Raw genomic sequence first — 17,192 nt, forward strand, 5'->3', positions numbered from 1 at the left:
CACACTGCAGTAAATAAATAAATAAAAGACTGATAAATAATCAATTTACACTCCCTCGCCTTCTCTTGAAGGAGCAGTTAAACAGCCCAATGGCTTATGGAACAAAAGATTTCCTGAGTTTGTTGGTACGTAAACCTTCCGCAGAGGAAAGTGCAGCTAGTGACAGAAAGTGAACAGAGAGGATGGGAGAGGATGACACCAAGTTTGATAGAGATCTGTTCTTCACTGCTGGTTTAATAAAATGATGAAACACATGTGATATGAATTGAATTGTTGTTAAAATAAATTGTTACTCGACAATTATCTGCCAATATTTTTTTAAACTTTTGGCCACACCCACTCCAAAAGTTTGGTGATTGCTCAATGGAGTCTTTACCACAGTTCAGGCAAAACATCATCATCAAATGTCATCATCCAATCAATGACTTCCCCTTATCTCTAACGTTTTTGATTGATTTACTTTTGTTGAAGTACTTTTGTTTTTCTGAATTGTTTTTTCTCTCTATGTTGGTTTCTTGAATTTTGTTTTGTAAAATGTAACGTTGTTTTTTTATTATTTCTTTTGCTTTTTTGATTGGCCTTGTGATCTTTAATGTGTTTTTGCATTTATTGATGTGATTTTGCACTTTAGGGCCACCGTAGTTTTTGCTGTCAATTGTTGGATTTTTTGTTAAATAGTTCAAAAATGGAATTAAAAAAAAGAATACCCATGAAGCTTGACAGGGGGCAAAAATGTTTCTTCTTGTGTAAAAAATCTACTCTACATGAGGTTCCTCAGCACCTAGTGCTGTAAGCCTGTCGCCTCTCATGAACTGAATCCGCCTGGTTTTTGTTTTTCCTGCCTGCTGTCCTGAAGGCGGAAAGCTAAAACCGCAATTAAAGGTTTTAATGAAGGAGATTAGAGCAGATTACCAGGCAGGTCTGGTCGAGCAGGATGCCGGCGAGGCAGCTGGTAAACATGGGAGGATGCAACGCTGAACAATGCTTTCCAAACCGGAGCTTATATCAACCTCAGGGACTTCCATGTCATCACTGTGCTTCTCCTTTTTGACAAAGCTTGAAGATGTTACAGGACTGGGAAGGAGATAATAATAACCAAAAAAACACATCTGAACATCAACAGATAGAGAAACTGCATCCATTTTCAATGAGTGGATCAAATCTGGACAGTTGGAGCTAATTGATATCCATAAAGTGTAAATTTGGAATCATAACAGCTGAATGTTTGTCAGCTTTTAGTGCACTCTTTGCCGATAAGCCGCTTGCCTCTTCTTGCACTTATCATAATGGGTTTAGGAGTGCAGCGTGAATCATATTAATCCTGTAAACGTCTGCAGCGAGATAAGTCTGTTCTGTTTTCAGATGTAGCGGCTTCCTCCGTGAAAGCTTCCATTCGCCTCCGGCTCCAAACATCAATACTTGGCTCTTCCCGGTGTTTTCTGCAGTTCCACTTCATTACTGGAGCCAATCAATTAGCCGCTCTAATGATTGAAAGACCAGCGTCTTTGATAGAACGCACTTCTGCTCTGAAGGAGATCTGAAGCCGACGGCTACCCCGACGGCCGTAACTTTGACGATCATCCGCTGCGAGCTGCCGTCACCCCGGTGACGATACGACATGTGACTTTTGACGGACAGCGTGACCGGCAGCACTGGCCGCTCTTTTGTGCTCCTCTCAGTGACCTTAGAGAGAACAGACCTGTTCACCATCCTGAATGACCTCCAGGGTAAAACGGTTAAACTGCACAGAAACTGACTGGCAGCTTTTAGTGCAGGTTGAAGTTTCACACCAGTTTTCTCTAGATCTACCTTAAAAAAGAAAGATGTTACAACGTATGTTTTTTTTTATCTGCTTTGCTAATCTACAAATATTTTTCCCATCTGAAATGGTTGCTAAACCAAATTGCTTCCCATCTCTGCTGATGCTCCGTCAATAATAGTCAAAGTAATAACTAGAAAGCCAAGTGGGCCACATATGGTTTAAAAAGGGGCCCCAAATGGGGCTCTTTTAGTCACTTTCCATCGAGCTGGGGACACTCAGTGTCCACTTAAGCCAACGTGGGCTAACACCGGTGGGGCCACAATGGAAACTGTGGACAAACCCATTTGGGGCCCACATTGTGTAGGGTTTACTCAGAAATGTAAAACCATATTTCTCAAGAATAATACCCGAAGGAAATTACATGATTTTTTAGATTATTAGTATTTTCATTGAAGCAAGTTGCTCCAATAAAAGCAAGGTACTTCAAGCAATACTTCTAATGCAGCTAACCTGTAGCAGTGTCAAATTGCGTTTTTTTTACTTGTTCCTAACAAGGTTAGCCTATGTGTTGCCAACAAGGTTGGGAGTTACAAGTATTGCTGATATGCTAACACTGTCAACATGTAGTGTGTCACAAACAAATTCTAGAGTTACTTAGAACCCAGTTAAAAGACCCTGACTGACAGATGCACTTATCTCTGAGCAAGCAGTGGGCGACAGTGGAGAAAAAAGTTCCTTCCGAAAAAAAAGAGTAGAAAGAAAGCTCCAACGGGTCTCAGTGAGGGCGATCACCTGCTGGTTGAGGTCTTAGAGGACAGAAAAGAGACAAACATGAAAACAATGGAACATCTGTTAAGATGCAGAATACAAGAGCGGAACTGAACGAAAAGTACAGACTTTAAATTTCATTATTTTCCAGGGATCTAAACCTTAAGACCCACTTCAATTAAAGATCTGTTTTGTTTTCTAGTACTATTTTGCCCATGATGGACATGTATAAGGAAATTACGATTAAAAATGCACTTGTGAGTATTTGCAAAATCGACAATCAGCAGGCCACGAGCTCCCTGCTCCACTCCATTCCAATGCATCCCCTTGCAGACAAATAGCTCCGATACTGGTCTCCATTTTTGTGGCACCATTAATGTTAAGTTAGGGTTGTGAGGGGCTGTGAGCTAGTGGGAGAGAGCAAAAGGGTTAATGAGAACCCACAACTCAGAGGCAAATGTCTAATGAACTACTGCTGCTCATAAACTATGTCCTACATTTTTTTTTTTTTGGGGGGGGGGGGGGGGGCTAAAACAGCATAATCATAGTTAAAAACCCATTTGAAACACTTTTAGAAAAGATGATCGAATTGGGACTGTCACTAGTAACAGCTAATAACACACACACGGACTGCAGACTACCATAACTCTTTGACGGTTTAGACATCATCATTCCAACAGAGAAAAGCAGCTTTGTGCCTTTATGCAACACTTAATGATAGTTTAAGGGTTAAGTATGTCAGGGGTGCCCAACCATCGTTTTGGATGTGGATCACTCTTCACTCCACCCGGCATCTTTTTTGGCCCGTTTTCCTGAGATGCTACCGAGTGCCCCCGTGGGGACGGAGCACATTCTTCAGCATGCATCTGCTTTCAAAATGAAACGGCTCAAGGTGTGAAGTGATGAGCGTCTCTGAGCTTTGCGGTGAGCCAGAAGAGGCTTTAACATCAGGCTGTGGGTGGGAATGAAGGAGCAGAACAGCTGGGCGGCTGTCCTGAAACATCCCTAACATGGGAGCGGTTGACGCAACTGGAATCGTGCGTGTCACCCGAACACCTGTGCTGATTCAAGGTTGACAGCGTTGGTGGAAGTGCAGCAGCACTGCTGCTGCCTCGCTTCATAAATCATGTTAATAAGACAATGCAACCCGAAAATTTCTGCCCACGGACTCAGCTGCTCCCCCTGCTGTTGCACTTTACAGAATTAGGGAAATAACTGCAGCTGGGAAAAGAAGGGGGTGGATGTTGGGTGCTAGACGCCATAGGGGGAGTAGCTCCATCTGAGGGGGCGCCACGCAACACCAGAGCCTTGGATGTTGTAGCGGCAACAAATCAGGCTGCACCCCAGGAGAGGAGAGCCGGCTGTTCTGCAATCTGAGCTGTACAAATTCATACGGGTATCAAGACAAGGTACACAAACTCGTGTGGGGAGGACACACACTCACATACACTGTAGCACAGACAAGTGTGTAGCTGCTGTCAGCACTGAGCCAATTTTAACACAGCTGTGGATGTTGCTTACACTTCATTTATTCTGAGTGCAGATGCAGCGTCCCCATTCGCCGGACACATGTGCGTGCACACACACACACACGCTGTGTTGCAAACGTGCCACCCTCTGGAGAGCCCCTGTCCCCTGACGCGTGGCCTCACTAGAACAGAAAGTCCTGCTGCCCTCTGACCATCTCGTTAGCTTTCAGTTATCTGAAAGGCGCGCTCTCACACGTTCCCGGCCTTGCAGGGCCTGCAGGTGCCCGAGGAAGTTGCCATGGCGACGGGGAGTGATGTCAGAGAGAGAGGAGGCAGCAGTGGAAATGTTGACTCTCAAAGACGCCCGTGCGCACAACTCTCTGGCTGTAAGAAGATGCTCATTAGCAGATGTTTCCCCGCTGAAGGCTCCAGCTTGCAGCCTCTAGACGCAGAGAACCGTTCCCGCTGAGCAGACTACGAGGACCTGCCTCCATCTGGGTTTTCAAAGTTCACACAGTCACAGACGAGCCTTATTTGAACATGGGCGACACAGCAGAGCTTCCTCAGAGCCAGTGAGGCTGCGTAACAGCATGCTGCCTCCTAGAGGCCGAAACGGAAAGCTCACATGCTCATCACGCAGAGACTCGAGTGCGACTCGCATTCACAGCAGAGCAGCCATCATCGCATGCAGAGGCAGGGTGGTCGCTTTAGAAGACAGCACAGCGGGGAGGAGAACGAAGGGGAGTGAGGAAGAGTCTGCACGCCGTGTGCTTCTCCATCTTTGCAAGGTGACAGACAGGGACAGCTGATAACCGCTATCTGTGCAGCCGAAGGCAGCAGGGAGAGGACTGTGAGCGGCTAATAAGGCCAGCGGAGGGGTGTAATGATGACAGCTGGATGAGCACACCTCTCTCAGATGCCGCTCGGAGGAGACGACCACAGCAGCTTGAAGGAAATGGGCCAACAGCTGACACCTGGTAGCAGCAACAAGAAGAAGTGCGTCAAGTGTTTGGGTGGGCTCAGTGGTTTTGGACTAAACACTTATGCAACCCATTTCCAAAAGTAATTGGTTAGTTTATTCTTTACCAACAAATAACAGAAGAAAAGGTTACCTTTCCTTTGATCCCTGGAGTTGCTATTTTCGGAGAATAAGTTGCAGCCAAAGAACTCCTAATAAAGAAGAAATTTGTCGCAGTTTTGGGAGAAAAGTGCAACGCTTCTGAACAAATGTTGCAGTCAGAATAAGTGGATTCACGTTCATCTCGTAAATGGTCAGAGTTGTAGTACGTCAAAGAGTGTGTATTAGTTATATGATATATGATATGTATATAAGATTAAGGTGGACGTGTCCAAAGTCCGGCCTGTGGGCCAAATGTGGCACATTCCAAAAACCCACTGGCTCTGTCATGAAATTAATAATATGTGGCCCCAGCACTTTCTTACAACTGTGTGTGTGAATGTTTTGTTTTTATATCTAAATTACGTTTTTAGCTTTCGTAAACCTGTGGCTACTTGACCTCAGAATGAGAGGAACAGGTTTTTTTGTCTGTGATCAATCTAAACTATTTTGTTATTTTCCTGTTCACACATTTAAATTTAGAAGTTTACAGTTAGCACTTAATAGTAAATAATATGTTACATTGTTTATTAACCGTTGTGCTATCCACCGCACTTGAACGTTGGGAGTTGGGTCATCTAGACCCACTAGACAGTACGCTGAATCTTTTTTCTTCAATGATTTGTGATCTTCATTGGTGTCCATAGATTACATGAAATCTTTCCACCTTTATCCACCTTTGTCGGGGCGGCCGTGGTGCAGCGGTAGGGCGGTCGACCCATGATCATAAGATTGCAGGTTCGATTCCCGCCTTGCACACCCATGAGTCGAAGTGTCCTTGGGCAAGACACTGAACCCCACCTTGCCTCTGGTGGTAGGCGGGCGCCTGTGTTTGGCAGCGGAGCCGCCACCAGTGTGTGAATGTGTGTGTGAATGTGTGAGTGACTGGGTGAATGGGTCTGTGACTGTAAAGCGCTTTGTCCTTGTAGGAAGAAAGGCGCTATACAAGTATACGTCATTTACCATTTAGCATACGCCATTTGTCATGGTAGGGAGAACACGTCAATGTAAGGGTGGGGTCATCTAAGGTAGCACAAGGGTTAACCCTGATTTTATGATTTAAAAAAAAAATTCCTTGCAACTATTTTCTATATTTTATTTCTGGTCTTTAAATATGAACATAATTTAGATCTATGTGAAGAAATAAAGTATCCTATTGCGACACAATGTTGACTACATAGTTCTTTTGCGTTTAATGTTGTTATAAAGTTCAAAAAGTGCAGGCTGAATGGCTAGCTTTGTACATTTTTACCTCACCAATTCTGGCCCTCTTTGCCAATAGTTTGGGCACCTCTGGGTCAAGGGTTACGTTGATATTTGCTAAAGTCCACCAAACCAGCCATTCATTCCTAGACTCCTCAAACCACGTTCACACATGGAATAAAACAGCCTAACTATAGGTGTTGTCACACTACTATAGTATAATAAACTTGGTTTGGTTGGATTTTCATTTTGGTTTTCCACTGACCTTTAGTGAACCAAACTGCCTGAAAACTTCATATCATTTGTTATATGTTCAGGACCCCCTTGAAAATGAGAACACATCTCAAGGGGCTTATCCTACAAACAAATACATGTGAAATGTTAACCATTAGGCATACTTAGTCCTTACATTTCCTCAAAAATCAACAGTCAAAAATGTGAGTTTTCGTTGTTCTTACTGACCTTGAAGTAGTTTATCTGTCTAAATGTTTTAGTACAACTTTAGTGAACTACAAACCCACACTGCTTTATGGATTGTTGGAGCATTATGGGTACTGTAGTCAGGCATTGACATATCCTGTTTTATTTGTTACAGCTGAACAATGTTGAGTTATTGTCAATAAAATGTGACTTATCTGTTGTGTTCAACTCTGCAAAGGCTGTAGATAAATGAAGAGGACATGAAGAACAACATTGTTCACTAGAAAATGTTCCCACCAAATCCTCTGACCAATCAGCTGCTTCTTGATCCATCAAGGCATTTTGGGTAGTTTGGTAATTTAGTCAAATAAAATGACTGCTTTGGTTTGTCTAATGCATCTTTTAAGCCAGAGTGGCTTGTGGCTCTATTAATATAGTAGCATTTAGGGGGAGGTGAACCTAAAACAATCTGATATATTTTTAAGTGCCTTTACTTCCCTAAATCAGATTAATCACCTGGATTTTATCATGATTTACACACTTGATAAAGCTTGAGCTTTTCTGCTTTCTTTTTTGTTTCTTAAAACACGACTCTTACATCTTTTATCCTGTTTCACTTGCAATTTTTGTTTTGCTAAATTGTTTGCTTAACCGCATCAGGATTTCACTTGCAAATGACCCTTTGCATTAGACAAAGCAGAGTTTGGATGTTTTGTCCAAAACATTGAACAAATGATCTTTAACTGAGCAGAATTAATCAGCTGTGGACATAAAGTGTTTAAAAAAATAAAACCTGAGAGCTGAAGACCCAACTGCGGTTAGCAGTTTGGTTGACTGATTGTCAGAAGATATAAAGTTTAAGTTAAAGAGCTCAAAACTGTTGATGAAAAAAAAAAGTTTTTTAACCAAACTATTTTTACTCGTCATTTGTCTCTTGGTTAACTAAATTAACCCTTTTACATTCTTTCGGCTACCGTAACTCTTCAACTGTTTGACCCAATTAGCATAAATCCAGCGGGTTCTGAAGCTGAAAAGCAGCCTTGCGCTTTTCAGCTTGCAGCTGATTCATTTTAGTGTTACCAGCAGCATCTCCAATGTTAAAGGGTTAATGGATAAATGTTGAAGAAAATGCTGAATCCCCAGCTTTGACAGTGTTTGTCTTTGCTTGGTTGGTCATTTTTGACACAAGCCTCAGTGACAGGATAAGGCAAATTTTCCTTTGTGCTGTCCAGATCAACTTCTGCGTGTTTCCTGATGCATTTGACCTTTAAATGGAGAGATTGGTGTTTGCCTCTTGTACTCTGGACAGAAAACTTTAAGCGTCACTCTGAACCTTTGGGCTGATTTTAGGAGTCTAAATTAAATGGTTTAGACCTACTTTTGAACAATTCTGCTTCACTTTAAGCCTTTTTTTCTGTCTCAATAAACAATGGCTGAACTGAGCTCTTCTTGGACAAAAGACAGTTGGTGATTGGGAGCGACTGCAGAATTCTCTCTGAAACAAAAACAGCTCCAGCAGATGGCTGGACTGTCTGTTTGTGTGTGTTTTTTTCTTGAGATTGCAGCATGGTTTCATCACCGTAAAACTTCACTGCGGCCTGATTCCATTCTAGCCGCAGCATTGTTGGGACAGAGTGGCAGCCATTCAAGGAAGCTCAACTGGGTTTCATCATTGCTGAACAGATTATCAGTCCCAACTTCTGGCTCAGATCGCTTTTTTTTTTTTTTAGTGCGAGACACTCTCGGAGTGTGCTAATGGTTTGGACTCGCACAAAAAGCCACAAACACATACAGATCTCTCCAGGAGCTGCAGCAATCTGCCAGGTTTACTAATTAAACAAATTTATTTGGCAGGCGGGCTCCATGAGAAACCACACTGACGGATCCAACCTGTGAGGTTCTCTGCGTTCCAAACTGAACAGAAAAAAAAGCAGGAACTATTTAAAAACATCAAACTATCCCTTATTTCAAACTTCAAATACTTAAAGTAACAGTTTTGTATGTATAAATTAATGTATGGTACTGTGTATTAACTAACGTGGGACAAAAAAGACTTGTTTCCACTGAGCGGCACAGTACGGTCCGTTATCGTCTGTTATTTTGAGCATTTCCATTATAAAATGGCAACCTTAAGTCATTTCTGGACACCCGTTGGTTGTAGGTTCGTAAAAAAAATGGAACGCACCGATGAGTCATCACACGATGAAACGCGTTGATCGGCGGAAGGTCATTACAACAATAGAAAAACGCCAAATCAGCTCCAACGTTTCCAAACATTCAACTGTTGTCTTTCAGTCAAAGTGTATCACCAAAAGTTAGCTGCAGCAAACAGCAAGGTCTGGTCGGCACTGGAAATACAAACAATTCTTGCCATCTATTGTCGTTGTTGACAGTTGCCTTAGTCGTATGACGCAAAGCTATCGGTCTACACCCCACACCATTTGAGGGTACAACTTTGAGTGAAAATGCTCACATGAAAGCTTTCTTTGGACTAAGAATCAGACTATATAAAGATTTAAATGGATAAAAGAAGTTTGATGTCAACCACTTTTTACTTCTTTTTTTTTTTTTAGATGGCTTCTTTTAAGTTGAATGGATTCGTCTGATTCTTCCTGATCTGGTCACCAAACCCTGACCATTAAGATAGCCACCACTGGCAGTTGTTGGAGCACTAGAACTTTTCTAGAGGATTCACTGATCATCTGTCAATAAAACTACAAATCGAGTAAAATTATAATATAAAACGCCAGGTATATTTTTAAACCTGGTGTTTCATTTATTTGTTTTATTTTGCTGGGTTTGTCAGTCTTGATGAACCTCAAATGTTTCACTGATCACAGGCATAAACTTAAACCTCCAGAACCAGCATGACCTAGGGTCATAATTTATTAATCATCTGCAATTATCCATGAACTTAGCTGTGTGCTCAAACAAGGACTCGATCTTGATTAGCATGCGACTGGAATCTAGTATGGGTTTACAATGTGTAACTACCTGCTGTCAGGTGTGTCATGTGGTGTACGTCCCACCTTTTTTGCACATTTTGGGAAAGGCTTTGCTCTAAACTGGCCTAACAGAAATCAGTGGGTCATCCCAAAGATGGAGATTTGGACTTCAGTCTGACAGGCAGAGACTTGAGACCCAAGCTGATATGCCCCGTTTGGGACCTGTAAATGACTTTTACAGGTTTCACGTTTGTTGTTGTCTTTCTATGATGCTTCTGTTGTGTGTTTCACTCCTTTGTAGCTCAAAGTCTCCCAATGCATTTTATTGGGGTTCCGTTGGTTGTTTCAAAGAATCAGAATGACAATAAAACTCTTTACAACTGAGACTTTAGAGCTAAAACTTGATTTTAATTGACAACCAAAGACTTGGGACTTGACTTTGACTTACAAAAAACTGGACTAGGAAGCTTCCTCTGCTTCACTCTATTAATACTAATATCAAGCATCAGCAGAACACAATGGGCTAAATGTGCACTCAACATTTTCATGAACGCAGGTCATATGCCTGGTGTGAATAACGTGTATATATAGAGTTTATGGAAATTAAATGAGCATATGTTATTTTGCCCTCACTGATCACAGCTCCAGCCTTAAAGGGCTAATGAGGGTACAGTTTTCTCAGTTTTTGCCTTTTGTTTGCCGACTGTGTGGTTTGGATTCATTTTCTGCACCCGTGAGAACAAAGTCGATTGCTCCCTTGCTTGTAAAGTCTAATTGCACCAAACTTTACTGTTGTACAAAAGGTGCTGACAGGTGCAAATGTCCCTTTGAATTCCAAACCTGAACCTGGTTTAGAAGCTTCATCTGTCAGGGTTCAGGCGGGTTCTCTGCATCATTCGCCTCTGTTGGTTGTTCTGAAGCGTTTCACCAGCTTTCACAAACGTTTTACATGTCCTTCCAGCTGTTAGCCATGACTGCTGCTACGATCTGCATGGCTCCTTCAACCATGGGTATGTTATTGACAGTCTGCTTCATTCTCATTGCTACTAGAAAGCTCATCCACTCACCTCTCATATGCAACCCTCTGACTCTTCCCAAATCTACCACATGTCTTTACCACGCCTGCTGACTTTCTAGAGCCCCATATCAGTCCCTCCTCTGTTTTTCTCTTTCTTAGTTCCCCCAAACTTGACGGTCCCCCGGGGCAAGTCCCCCCTGGTGGCCCGCGAGGGTGACACTGTGGAGCTGGAGTGCCTTGTTTCAGGGAAGCCCAAGCCCATCATCCTGTGGTCCCGAGCGGACAAGGAGGCGCCCATGCCGGACGGCAGCATGCAGATGGAGAGCTTGGACGGCGTGCTGCGGATCGTGAATGTGTCCAGGGATATGACAGGCTCGTACCGCTGCCAGACCAGCCAGTACAATGGCTTCAACGTGAAGCCTCGGGAGGCCATGGTGGAGCTGATCGTGCAGTGTGAGTATGCCAGCATACGCTTTTTAAACTGTAACACGCGTACTTAGAGGCACGTTGCCCTACTTTTCATATCTTGCGTTTATTTTCTGTGCATCAAAATAAATCTGTATGACTTCAAACCTCCAGAGAAATATATTCCATTTTACACTTTTCCAACATCCTCTTGAAGGCACCAATGTGTGCCCCCTCCTATGGTCCTCAGCTCTTCATCTCTCATACAGGGGGGACAACTTTCTCTACAGTGTGCGAAGACGCAGATGAGACCAACCTCAACAAAGCTCTGAGCTCTGAAAGCTTTCTTAAAGCAAGTTTGTCTAGATGCATTTACTGCTTTTAATGAATGTTTATTGTGACGATCTGTCCAAACGTTTCTGTTCAATTGCACCAAAAAGATTCACCCATCAAAATGAAGGCCTCTTTCTGTATTTTCACACTGGAGGCTCACCTATGTGGTGAATCTCTCACTGTGTAAAAACAAAAATATGAACCTTGTCTTCTGGCTCTGTGCCATTCACATTTACCAAAACTTGTGTGGGGTTTCTACATGATACATAGGAAATGTTTTAGTCACGACTGCACTTATGGGTGGATACGGGCTGCCTGCAGGCAAAAATGGGAAACCTTGGATGGGGCAGACGGACAACTTGTTCAGGGTATGTCCTACATTTCCCCAGCACTAGCTAGATTGACTCCAGCAACCCCATGACCCCAAAAGGGATTCAGCAAGTTCTGAAGTTGGATGGATGGATGGTACCAAACACAGCAAAGTAAAACACAACATTTGATGTCTCTCTCTTTATGGAACGAAATGGTTAAATAAGTCACTCTCTAAAAAGACTGTGAGGCAGCAGCAACAAGATAGACATGGGGTCTACGCTGTTGCACTGCTGCACCGAAACTTCATAGGTTTACATAAACAGGATCGAACAAACGGGAAGAGTGAGGGAGAAAGAACAGCTAAAGACACTGATCCAGAGGGAATCCGCTTTATTTTCAAGCAAAAATATGTGCATACTGGTCAAAGCTTCTGTGCTGCCCCAACATACTAAGAGGGACTTAGAAAAGCCAAAGCAGCTTTACAGATGCTACATAACGCAACTACAGGCAGTGTCTCGTAGCCCTCACAGTTTATGGAACAACTCGTAAAAAGTTAAGGAGACAGCACTCTGTTCTAAATTTAAATGTTTAAAGACAATATAGAACATTTATCTCAGGGCTGGTAATGCTAAACATAAAAATTCCTTTTTTTCAAATTCCAGTTTCATCTCAGTTTATTTATAAAGCGCCAATTCAGATGCAAGGCCATATCAAAGCCCCATCCCATGAATGCAAGGAAAACATCAGAGCAGAAAAGTCAAATCTTTCAGGATTGTAAACATTCCCTTTATCTCATACATGCTTTAAAAAAAAACAAATTGCTACACCTTTTTTTAACCCCTATCTTACATACAATAAATTAAAAACTGACAGTGTCAAGGCATTTTTGTTCTGCTCCCTCAAACTAAACATGGAAGTGTGAGAATATGGAGGAGCGGCTCCATCAATTGTAAAGAAAGTTTAAACAGAACCGGCCTTTGTAGGGGGCATGATATAGGCTTTGAGGAGAGCAGACACCGGAAACCTCAGCTGCATGTCTCTAAGGACTGTTTTTTTTTCTTAAATTAGGAGTTTTAATCTAAAAATAATGAGACTCCTTCAAATGCAAAGGTGAGTAAAATTATCAGTGCTTGTCACCACAAAATTTACCTGTAAAATGTATTATGTAATAGACAGGGGCAACAAGTAATTTGTGGCTACAAAACCCATATTTCTGGTGTTATTTTCAGTGGTTGTAACTTGTCAGGTTTAACTTGTTCTTCATTTCCTTTGTTTAAATTGCTGTCAGGAATTGGCCTTTGTGGTCCGTAGTTATGTCGTTTTTTGTAAATGTCTCTATTTTTTTAGGTTCAAGTTTGTCGTTGACGTCTTATCTGGTAAAAATGTCACCACATATTTGATAAAATAGCTGAAAACCAGCAAAATCCAACCATGCTCATGTGACCACAAGCTTTGTCCATCTCTCATATGCCGTGGATTGCCTATGACCTTTATTTTTAAGGCCTGATTATATCGTGGCTCCATTTCAGTGTTTTCTATCAAAAGCTAACTTAGAAGATAATCGGTTATCAGTTTGTTCCATTTAGTCTACACTTGTGGTCACTCACTGGTGCACATTTGAAAGACACATTTGAAAGCTCTGGAGTGTTTTTCAGTGTCAAAGTCTGCAGGAAAGTTAGGTTGGGAAGAACTGAAAGTGATTCATGTAGAGTGCTTACCATTCTCTGGCAAGTGATTATAGGAACTAGAGCTTGCATTGTTTCCTTGTGGCCTACTTACAGCAGCTAATCCATGAGCTCCTTCTTTTCAACTTTACTTTCCTGATTGAAGAGAACGTGCTGCAGCAGGTCAGTCTTCAGAACTGTAAAGTATTCACTCCAAGTGCTCCCCTTTGTCTGACAGCTTTTGTTTTTATCATCATAAACACACACAAAACAATCCCCAAAATGTTGCAATTTGAAGAGGCTGTCTGTTTTGATTGAAGATCAACTTGACATAGCCAATATAAAAGCTGTGATTGAAGAGGAACAAAAGCACTTTGGTCCTGTTTTCATCTATGAGGATTTGCACATAATTCACCCTCCGTGTTCTCAAGAGCAGTAAAGTGTTCTTTGCTTTGACATCGGTGTTTCGGCTCAGCTGCTGCCCCACAGATCCGCTGACGGAATTAATGAAGTTTTGACTTTATTTGATGAGGACCTTGTTGAATTTTGGTTAATTTGATGATGATCGTGTAGCGATGGCAGCTCGGATCAAAGTTTCCAGGCTTTGCCGACACGAAAGGCAAACAGGGATTTAGACTCCCTCCAATAAGGACTTGTTCTCAGTGGATCTGCTGAACAAACTACTCGTAATAAACAAATTCATAGCTTGTTTTTAAAAAGAAATAATCCTAAAATCCTTTCAGTAAATTTGTTCACTTGTTCTCAGAGATTTTCCATGGTACTGGGTCACAGTGACCCTAAATCCATTTGGAGAGCAGTAAGGGGGCACTCTGACCAAAGTTTGTCTCTGCACAATCACAGCAGGGACCAATTATAACTCAATAAATGAGCTTTATAGTCAACTTAACTCAAAAACTGATTCATTTCAGTTTGGTCCAAAACATGTCCAAACATTGTGATCACTAATATAAATGGATGTATAAATGCTCCATTTAAAAATAAGAACATCATATTCCCCGTTTCAAAAATAAAAATTAGTGGTAATGGTGTCTGAATTGCTTTTAAAATCTCCATAGTCCAGGAAATGAGCGACCTTTCAGGCAGACTCTAGCAGTGTTTAACTCGGTTACTCCCCTAGGGCGGATCAGTTAATCAACTCACCTGTTCAGTGTCCTATTTAAGTCCAGGTGTGCAGTTGTTCATTCACTTTCTTTACCGCAAGCGCTGCGTTCGTCGCGGTTCTCCTTGCTCGATGTTCTCCTTCTTGCTTTTTTTTCAGTGTCATGTGTCTTCCCCCCGTTCTTTTTCGGACTCTGTTTCTTTTCTTTTTAAGCTGCTGTGTACATTCGATAGTTTAACCAGTGTTTGGATTGGTCCTTCGTCAGACCTTTCTCTCATCTTTGGACATTTTACTTGTCACTGGTCTCTTTATGCTGCATCTATGGCTCCGTTTCTCATTTTGATTCGCTGGTCCAGAAACAGCGATCCTCGTGTCGTCACCACCGCATGCTCAGCGTCTGGTTCTGCTCCACCCTTCCTCCGTTGGGGCCAGCTGGTGTGTGGACAGCCACCCCGCTCTGTGTTCCCCAGAGAGCCCTAGCCTTCGGGGAACTAATATCAGCCACCCTTGTGAATGTGTCAGCTTTGTACGTGACCTCGTCTTCGCAACCTAACAGATATTTTGTTGTTCTCTCTCTCTGGTTGGTTTGGGGGTTTCTGGCTGGTTTGTGGGGGCTATGTGATGGGCTATTTCCAGGGCCCCATTTTTCTGTTTTCGAGTCAGTGAGAACAGTCGGTGCCTTGTCACCGGTCTTTTGCGACCTCCGTGGTCGCGACTCGTTTTCGAATCTAGGTTTCCGCTTTATCTAAGTAAGACAAATGGTCCTCCGCCCATCTGGATTTATTTTCTGCTGTGGATCTCTGGTTTATTGATGCATGCCTCTCTGCCACTATGTCATCCCTCGCGTTTGTGCAGCACATCGTTTATTCAATCTTTTGTTGTATAAATAAGATTTTGTCGCTGTTGGGCCACCTGGATTTTGCTATGTGCATTATTCCCCACGGCAGAGGTGGGCACTGAGGGCCGCATTCCTGCATGTTTTCCAGCATACCCTGCTCTGGCATGTTCTAATTGGCTGGACACACCTGAACCAGGTAATCAGCCATGAGTAGGGCAAGACTATCTGGAAATCATGCAGACACACCGGCCCTCGAGGCCTGGAATTGCCCACCCCTGCCCCACGGTCATCCGTTCATCTTGTTTTCTTGTTCTGGGTAGTTCAGTCCTTGTTCCTGTTCTTCTGAATGTTTCTGTCAAAGGTGCCGGGTCACACATAGCAGTCATACTTGTAAATCTGAATATGGAATGCCGCCGAAACACACCTAATCTTATTACACATTGATTATACATTTACATTTTCTTCTTCCTTGATGATCTTTGGTGTTGGGGGTAGTTATTACCCAAATGTTTTATGGAAATCTTGTCTCATGGAATTGTATGGAGCCTTATGCCAAATGAAAAGAATGTGAATGCCAACTTAAAGAATGTGAAAATAAATGTTTTTTACTGCATGAGTTGTCTGACTGAAATAAGGTTTGTTTTCTCTGTTAGTATTTCAGCCTGAAAAGCTTTTTGGTGCTAAAGAGGCGAATGGTCCCTTCAGATACCGAACGTCCCCACCCACAACTGTTCACAGTGCTTGGGGAGTTTATAGGCTTCAACATTAATTAAGTGTCAATTAGCCTCTCAGAAGGGAATCAAAACACTTGGTTTGACACAAAACATGGTAGGGGGCACCATCAACAAGAAGATGCACAGATCTTCTACTGTCCACCATTTGGAAATGTTGAATACCCACTCATGGTAAAGCACCTTTAGTGATGGATCTCCATGTTATTCAAGAGGAAAGTCCCAAGTGCATTTTTTCCGCAAACTTTATTGTGTTTAGTCCTAAAATTCACCTCAGTAAAGTGTTTTTAAGAGATTCATTTTTTTGTCAATAACTGGCAAAACAACATGGTCTTCATAATCATTGAGAAACAATGGGAGATAGGCAGAACAAATAATCCTTAACTGACGTCAGGACACACAACAGGCATCAGCCAATTTGAAAAACACTGCCAGCCTTCAAGAAAGTGAAGAAATTCCATGAATATGGAGAGAAATGGGAAAAGATTGATGGCTCTGACCTGCATGCCTCCATACTAATATAGGTTGTTTACAGGTCCGGACGTGCGCCTACGTCTGGTTTTTATGCAGAGTGGAGGAGCAACCTTCGCAATGCTGTTGAGACTTTTACAAAGAACGCTCCATTTTTCTGCCTTTAAGACTTGCAAGTCATGTGACTCAAACTGGCAGCAACAAAACAAATTTTTCGCACAAAAATCACATTTACTTTTCTGCAGTTCCTTTAAAAATGTAAGAAATATCCAATACAGTTGTGTAGTCATTACAGTTGTCTTTATTACTTTAACTGTTTTCTTACTTTGTAAGAGGGGGAAAGTTTTTTTTATCTCAGTAAGTATGTTTAGTCTTTCAAAGAGAAAAATAAATCATATTTAGATGAATTAAGAGAAGGAAATATTTAGATTAGGTAAAAGAAAGATTTTAAGTTCCAAAGAAGCATTTTTTAAATGTCCATTACATTGCAGAGATATGCATACGTCTAAGTTATATCTTTAGGTCAAATAATTTCAAAATAATACAATATAGTGTGTTTGTGATGCTCAAATAAAAAAAAGAAGAGCCTCAGGATAAGAGGCTAAAGCAGCAAAAA

At 42.0% G+C, this 17,192-nt stretch overlaps 1 protein-coding gene across 4 annotated transcripts in view; it reads left to right on the plus strand.

Annotated features, from left to right (window-relative positions):
* Positions 1 to 17,192, plus strand: part of mdga2 (MAM domain containing glycosylphosphatidylinositol anchor 2) — a 225,087-nt gene that overhangs the window by 146,867 nt on the left and 61,028 nt on the right. For 2 of the 4 annotated variants that reach the window (XM_023952705.1, XM_023952706.1), the window contains exon 9: positions 10,835 to 11,155. In XM_023952705.1, coding sequence (XP_023808473.1) covers positions 10,835 to 11,155 — 321 coding nt within the window. The remainder of the gene's footprint in view (positions 1 to 10,834; positions 11,156 to 17,192) is intronic. The other 2 variants (XM_023952707.1, XM_023952708.1) reach the window with 1 other exon arrangement.

The sequence above is a fragment of the Oryzias latipes genome, chromosome 24, assembly GCF_002234675.1.
Source record: "Oryzias latipes chromosome 24, ASM223467v1".
Lineage (NCBI taxonomy): Eukaryota > Metazoa > Chordata > Actinopteri > Beloniformes > Adrianichthyidae > Oryzias > Oryzias latipes.